The sequence below is a fragment of the Quercus suber genome, unplaced genomic scaffold, assembly GCF_002906115.3.
Source record: "Quercus suber isolate HL8 unplaced genomic scaffold, Cork oak 2.0 scaffold_281, whole genome shotgun sequence".
NCBI classification, from domain to species: Eukaryota; Viridiplantae; Streptophyta; class Magnoliopsida; order Fagales; family Fagaceae; genus Quercus; species Quercus suber.
In genome coordinates, this window is record NW_027069737.1 from 92,768 (window position 1) to 100,911 (window position 8,144).

Below are 8,144 nucleotides of genomic sequence, written 5' to 3' on the forward strand. Positions count from 1 at the left end.
ATGTAGATTTTCAATGAGTGTTGGTATTAAGACTGCTAGCTTTTCAGATTATGCTACTCTATTTTGGGCTATGGTTGAATGCTTGGAAATATTTGATGAGTTCGACGGTCAAGATGCTTTGGCGTATTGGATTAGTGGTCGGTTCCCTCTCATGAAGGTGTCACTCAATAACAACACCTTGTGGGCAAGGTGTTTTCAAGGGGAAGGAAATGTTGGGAATATGAAATAATTGTTGTAACAATTGTTGTAATCCCTTTAGTTAGTTAGTTAGTTGAGATTAGGATGAGTTAGTTAGGATTTGAGCATATGTAGCTCATTTAACACATGGTTTAATTCATAGGGCACATATTGAATTAATTAGCCAGTTATCTTAAGTCATGTGGGCCAATGAGATTAGAGCTAGTCTCCTATAAATACATGATTGTAATTCAATATTAGATATCAATTGAATCATAAACCAATTTCTTAGTGCATTAGTGCATCTTTCTCTCTTAATCTCTCTCTTTCTCTATGGAGGGTGACTACCTCGAATTAAGTCAATTTCCCTACAATTCTCATCTATTCCCTTATAATTCCTATCAATTTCCATTAGGAACCACCGGGTTCCTAATAAAGTTTTAATTCATCAGTGTGTTGTAAGACTTGAGCTTTTTAATATTTTCTTCAAACCTTGGCTTTGTACTGTTGGTTTTCAACATTATATCTTTTCTGGATGCATGAATGTAAAGTTCATCAATATAATTCCCTGAGTATGAAATTTTTGACCAATAATCTTGCAATGTGAAAGGAATTGTGCTTACCAATAAATTGATTGTGAGTTATATATTCATGATAGTTATCCCCATTGTTAATGCAATTCAAACATAACTTGATGAGCATGTCTAGAATCTCATGGTGTTTGTGAGTCATCTTCTCACCATTAGCTTGAATCTCCCCAACACCCCCCCCCCCCCCCTCTCTCCAAATGACTTGCACCCTACTATCACCGTCAATAGGGTTGATGCTTTCATTGTCCCCATTTGGCATATCAAGATACCAACAAACTTTGACACCAAATTGAAACATAATGGAAAGCATGATAGTGGGTTAGATATTGTATTAGCTTAATGAACCCTTACATACCAAATTGAAAAATAATGGAAATCGTGATAGTGGGTTAGATATTGTTTTAGCTTAATGAAACCCTTTACATCCATAAGGGTCTCTTGAATCCACACTTGAATCCACAAGGAAGATTTGAAATCCATTAGAAAGAAGAGAAAACACTTCTTTATTATAAAATCAAGAATTGAATTTTCATTTACACGTTGCAAGCCAATTTAAATGCCCTATAGCTTATTTTTCAAGTAAAAAGGAGTGCCAATTGAAATTTTAGAAAATAAAATCAAAACTGCCTCAAATTTTAAGGGTGCAAAATTACAATTTAACCTAAAATCTATGAAAAGGAAGAGGAACAATATTAATTTTAGGCAAAAATACATTTTTGGCAAGTTCCCATTTTGGTCCCTACTTTTTTGGAGCCCCTATTTTGGTCCCTGCATTTTTTTAAATTATTTTTCTTTTCTTATTTAATTAAAATTGATAGTTTAAAAAAAAAAAATCAAAAGCATATGTGGATGCTAATGTATCAATTTTTTTTTTAATGTTTAATTAAAATTTATTATTATTATTTTAAGGATAAAGTTTAGCTATAAGGTTGTACCTTTGGGTTACAACCTTACTCAATATCTTTTTATTGGAGATGAATTTTGACAAATCTATCGTTAGATTACATTTTCTTCTTATATCCTCCATACTTGCAAAATTTCTAGAAAATTAAAGATCAATAGATATGTCATCAATAAATTATTTAAATTGCAAGTTTTTGTAGTTTAGAATTATGCATAAAATATAAGTTTGTAGATTATATAATAAATAATATCCGATTGACACAAAATTTGACATGTGTATTGAGAGCATAAAGAACATGCAATTCAATGATTACATTTTCAAAATAGATAATAATATTTGTGGGGACCTAGGCCCAGAATCATATATTGGGCGTTGGCCCTCATCCGAGGATGTTATCATGTCCAAGGAGGAACCAATGGTTGAAGGTGATTCCAGTTTAAAGCGTTATAAGTAAGAAAGAAGAAGAAGGTGGACCGAGGAGAAATTCCTCCTTGGACATAACATACATAGTCTAGACATGCACCCCAACGACAAAAATAACCTCCCTGGAAGCCCTAATGTTAGAGATGTGCCTCAAGAATACACAAGAAGGAAAATATCCCAAAAATATCTAAGGAAATGCTACTACCTCCACATTGAATGCTTTGCAGCTACTTTTTTGGCCGCATTTATGTGGAGAAGACTCCTGAACAATGTTGCCTTAGCTACCACAATTCACAGAGAGCCGAAAGAGTCGTCTGATCAGACAGGCACTCAAGTGAGGGCTCAGATAACCGACAAGTGTAGGATCAAGATGGTCCAGAGGGAGCTATATAATGTGACAGACCCCTCATGAAAAGGAGATCGGAGAAAATAGAAAAAAAAAAAAACTGTAGCAACTAGATTTGTATTTGTAATAAATTCCATTGGTCTATAAGAATATTTGCCTCCTCGAACAATGCATTCATCCAACCTTATGTGCTTTTTTCTTGCATGATTGTCCTTTAAATCCATCATAGCTGTTGTTAGATTCACTAGGGCCCAGTTCTTCGATCCACTCTCTACAAATTTATTGTATTGGGCTCATCAACCCACAATCTCATACATATTGGATTAGGGCTGTAAACCGTGCCCTTACAATATTTATTTTATTGAGTAAAGTTGTAGTCTTAGGCTATAATTAATTTTGTAGCTAAACTTTATTCTTATTTTAATAACCATCTCAGTTTCAAATGTGCCAATGGTGTAATCTTTATGCCACGTATGTAATTTTTATTATTGAGATGGTGGTAAGGATCATATTGAAAACAATTTGAAAGATATAGGAATTAAAATAAGTGCTCCAAACAAGTAGTGACCAAAATAAAAACTCACTCAAAATATCAAGACAAAAAATGTATTTTGACCGTACTTTTAGTATAGAAACAAGAGGATACAAACTACAGTAGTACAGTACCGAATAAGAATGGGCAATTTTTATTTATTTTATTTTTTTAAAGCTTGTTTCCCATTTACATGAGAATGGCATCAATTGGTAAAGCATGGATAAGTCACGTGCATGCTTTTCTATGGCAACAATTATCTTATCTCCTATGGGGCAGTGCCAATTATTAAAATGACAAATTTTAGCTACAAACTTAGTTTTAACTTAAGGATACAATTACACTTAATATTTTTTTTATTGGATGTGAGTTTTGACAAATTCACCATTGAATTACATTTTCTTCTTATATCTTTCATGCTTATAAACTTTCCAGAAAATTAAAGATCAATTTTAAGTTTTTGTAGTCTAAAATTATGTATAAGAAATAAGTTTATAGATCGAATAGTAAATTACATCCGATTAACATGAAACTTAACATGTATGTTAAAAACATAAAGAACATGTAATCTAATGTTTAGATTTATACAATCATGTTAATTATTTTAATGAGAATTATAGTTTTAAGTTACAATCAAATTTGTAGCCAAACTTTGTCTTTATAAAAAAAAATAATAATAATAACATAACCACAATAAAATATAAATGATGAAAATATTTCGCGCTAGCATTTTGTAGGTTAGTTTCTCTATAATTCTAGAAGCTGCCAGGAATTGCACTTTTTTTTTTTTTTTTTAGTCTTTAATTAAAACATCACTTTTTTTTTTTTTGGAGCAAAATGTAAGCGAGATATTATTAAAAAACAAAGAAAATCAAGTAACATCCGATTGGAATACAACATCCAAATCACTAGGTAAATCTTCTACCCAAACATCAGTATCTGCAGCTAAAGCCGCTCGTCTAGCAAGGTCATGAGCCAACCTATTACCATCCCGTTTAACATGCTGAAAATGACATCGCCGCAACAGACATGCTAACCGTTTTGTCTCATCTATAATGTGGCCATAGAGAGTATAACATCGATTAGAAGCTTGCAGAGCCTGAACAATACGAAGACAATCACCCTTAATAAGCACTTCAAAAAAACTCAACTCTCTTGCAAAAACAACTGCTCGTTTTGCAGCCAACACCTCTGCCATCTCCACAGACTGGACCGGCCCCACTCTCTGACTCAAGGCAGCCAACACATGACCTTAAGAGTCCCTACACACCACACCTAACCCAACTTGATTAAACCCATCCAAAAGTGCTACATAAAAATTCAGTTTATAGCATGTATCAGGTGGCGGAGTCCATCGCACACGAGGAGGACGGTCATTGCTCGACGTCTCCTTACAGTGAACGTCCCAGAACTCCTGGACTAGTTTCAAAGCTCTAGCGCCAATTTCATGAAGCTGCCATGTACGTTGATGAACTCTTAAGCAATTCCGACGTTCCCACAAACACCAAGCAGTCATGGCAAACTGAGCACATTGGAAACTCGAACCGGCACTGAACAGAGACTCCAAAACCTCCAAAAAAGACCGATACTTCTTCTGAGTGAGAAACAAAAACCCAGGATCGGACATCCACACAGACCAAGCTTGATCACAGAGCCATAAACAATGCAAAATAGATTCCGATTGATCATTGCAACCCTCACATGTATCATCAAGTGGAATATGCCGAAGTCTCAGATTTAGCTTGGTAGGGAGTGAATCTTTTGCTGCTCGCCACAAGAAATGACAGACCTTCTTAGGAACTTTAAGTTTCCAAATGTTCTTCCAAATCGTACGCTCAGACAGAGGAGAAGATGAACTTGGCAAAACAAAATTCTCAGCTTCCATTAACATACGATATGCACTTCGCACACTATAACTCCCTGACGAGGACAGCGGCCAGATTAAAACATCCTCAGCCTCATCTTCAGCCACATAAATTCCCCTAACCTTGTCAGCTTCCCAAGGTAAAAAACAGGCAGCCAGCTTACCCGGATCCCAGACTCTAGAATTTGGATAAAATAACTCACTGACCCTATCCACAGCAGAACCCGCTCTAGGAGATATAATTCTACTACACCTCGGTTCAGGCAGCCATTGATGGTCCTAGACCTTAATTGTTTTGCCATTCCCAATCCTCCATATAGCGCCCTTATTAACTACCTCTCTTGCCTGTAGGATACTTTTCCAAGCGTAAGAACTCTTTGGATGGACAGGAGCATCAAGTATAGTACCTGTACGAAAATATTTGGCACTAAAAACTTTATACAATAGAGTCTCTTTTTCATGGAGTAAGCGCCAAACCTGCTTTGCCAACATAGCATTATTAAACTTTTGAAGGTCCTGAAACCCCATACCGCCAATAGATTTTGAAGAACAAAGAGAGCTCCACTTAACCCAATGAATCTTCTTAGTCTCTCCATTACCCCACCAAAAATTTCGAATCATTGCCTCAATATCCTTACATAAACCCACCGGTAATTTAAAAACATTCATAGAGTAAATTGGGATGGATTGAACCACAGCTTTAATCATGACCTCCTTGCCCGCCTGAGACAATAACTTCTCCTTCCATCCTTGCATTCGAGCCCAAATTCTTTCTTTGATCTTAGTGAAACACGCCGTCCTATTCCGACCAACAAAAGAAGGTAGCCCCAACTACTTATCAAAGTGACGAATAGCTGGAACCTGTAAAGTAGCTTGGATAGCAACTTGAAAGGACTCCTCAGTATTTTTACTAAAAAGGAGAGTCGTTTTCTCCTTATTAATTATTTGACCTAATGCCACCTCATAGTAACCAAGCAACTCTTGAATTTTATGGCATTCCTCCAAGGTAGATCTGCAAAAAATCAGGCAATCATCGGCAAAAAATAAATAGGTTAGTTTAGGACCATTCCTGCAAATAGAGAACCCATGAATATCTCCCCGGACTACTGCATCACATAACAAAGCATTTAAACCCTCCGCACAAAACAAGAATAAATAAGGAGAAAGGGGATCTCCCTGCCGTAAACCCCTTGATGGTGTGATCATACCCTTTGGTTCACCATTTACAAGAATAGAATATGAAACTGTTGTAATGCACTCCATGATCAAGTCCACCCAAGCTTCCTGGAAACCCAATTTGAGAAGTATTTGCTCAAGAAAAACCCATTCCACCCTATCATAAGCTTTACTCATATCCAACTTCATAGCCATAAAACCTTTATTTCCTGTACAATTAGTCTTCATATGATGTAAGGACTCAAAAGCAATCAAAATATTATCCGTAATCAGTCTATCTGCAATGAAGGCACTCTGTGTTTTTGAAATAATAGAATGAAGCAAAGGCTTAAGGCGATTGGCTAACACCTTACTGATAATTTTGTAGATCACATTACAAAGGCTTATAGGTCTAAAATCAGTAACTCTCTCCGAATTTTGAACTTTAGGGATTAATGTAATAAAAGTATGATTAATAGATTTAATAATAGACCTTGAATTTAAGCTAGATAGCACAGCCTGAGTAACATCCATACCTATGTTCGTCCAGTATGTCTGATAGAACAGCGAAGGTATCCCATCTGGTCTAGGAGCTTTAGTGGAGCCATCTGCCTTATTGCTACGCCAACCTCCTCACTAGTATAGGGTTTATCCAACTCCACTTTCATCTCATCAGTAACCATTGGTTGAACTCCATCCAAGATACGATCTAAAACATGCGGATTAGAGGATGTGAAAAGTTTAGAATAATACTCAATAAGGACAGCCGAAACAACCCCCTCATCCTCCTGCATTACTCCCTGATCATCCCTCATACCCTTAATGAAATTCTGCCTTTTCCTTTGTGTTGCACACCCATGGAAAAAACGAGTATTCTGATCCCCATCCTTCAACCATTGAATACGAGACCTTTGATGCCACATCTTTTCTTCTTTATCACATAAATCATTCAACTCCTTTTTCAAGCGATCAACCTCATCACAAATACCTGATCTGACCGAATCCTCCTCAGCCCTCCAAAGCCACTCCTTAGTTCGTTTAATGCTACTTTGAACATGCCCAAAATGGTCTCTACTCCACGCCTTCAATCTTTGTTTACACTGTTTCAATTTCACGGTTGTAGCATACATAGCAGTACCACCAGGAGAGCAACTCCATGCTTGAGAAATAGTATCTCTACACCCTGAATCCGTAACCCACATGGCTTCAAAACGAAAAGGTTTCCGATGCCACTTATGACGCTCCTCACCTGCATCCAAAGACAAAAGAATGGGGCGATGATCGGATGTAAAACAATTTAAGTGCCTAATCCTACCCGTGGGAAATTTTGTCAGCCAATCATAATTTGCTACACCTCTATCCAACCTCTCCCAAATTAGCTCACCCCTTCATTTCCCTTTCCAAGTGAAATCCAGACCTGAATATCCTAGATCAGCAAAACCACAAGCATCCAAAACCTCACGAAAATTTTCCATTAAATTATGATCTCTTGGAACCCCACCTTTCTTATCCTGAACCTCGAGCAATTCATTGAAGTCACCAAAACAACACCATGGAAGTTTAGGCTTTGAATTCAACATACGAAGCATATTCCATCCATCACTTCTACGACTTGCCTCAGGCTCCCCATAAAACCCAGTCAATTGCCAAGAACACTCCGAATTACCAACTATTATAGAATCTATATGGTAGCCCGAAAAACTATCCACCCAAACAGCGACCCCTTGTTTCCATAGAAGGGCCAAACCTCCTCCCCTACCATCCGTAGGAACCGTAAAACAACCATCAAAATGAATCCTATCCCGAACCCACAACATATGTTCTCTAGATGACCATGTTTTAGATAAAAACACAATCATAGGATCTTGAGCTTGTACAATATCAACAAGCTCCTGAACTGCACGACAGTTCCCAAGCCCTCGGCAGTTCCATGCTAAGAGTTTCATGGCTATCGGCGGGGCTGATCATCAGCCTCCACCGTTAAAATATCTGAAAAAGCTACCCTCTTCCTANCTAAACTCCACAACCGGTAAGCCTTACCACAATGCAATAGCAGATGATCCACAGTCTCCCCATTACAACAATACATAATGCACCAGTCAACAAACTCCATTTCTCTACCCCTCAAATTGTCACCTATAATTATCTCATCC

The 8,144-nt window shown here is 37.1% G+C and overlaps 1 protein-coding gene across 1 annotated transcript; it reads right to left on the bottom strand.

Moving 5' to 3' along the window:
- Positions 1 to 5,667: 5,667 nt before the first annotated feature.
- Positions 5,668 to 7,937, bottom strand: LOC136071035 (uncharacterized). The gene is made up of 3 exons (XM_065781854.1): positions 7,409 to 7,937; positions 6,621 to 7,240; positions 5,668 to 6,306 (listed from the first exon to the last, which is right to left on the bottom strand). Exons 1-3 carry the CDS (start codon positions 7,935 to 7,937, stop codon positions 5,668 to 5,670), a joined length of 1,788 nt encoding a protein of 595 aa, XP_065637926.1.
- Positions 7,938 to 8,144: the final 207 nt, after the last annotated feature.

Coding starts and splice junctions, on each gene's coding strand:
- LOC136071035 (XM_065781854.1), bottom strand. CDS start 7,937: ATGAAACTCTTAGCATGGAACTGCCGAGGGCTTGGGAACTGTCGTGCA. Junction 7,241..7,408: donor TGCTGATCTAGGATATTCAG/GTCTGGATTTCA, acceptor CTTTGGATGCAG/GTGAGGAGCGTCATAAGTGG. Junction 6,307..6,620: donor AACCCTATACTAGTGAGGAG/GTTGGCGTAGCA, acceptor TCAAAAACACAG/AGTGCCTTCATTGCAGATAG.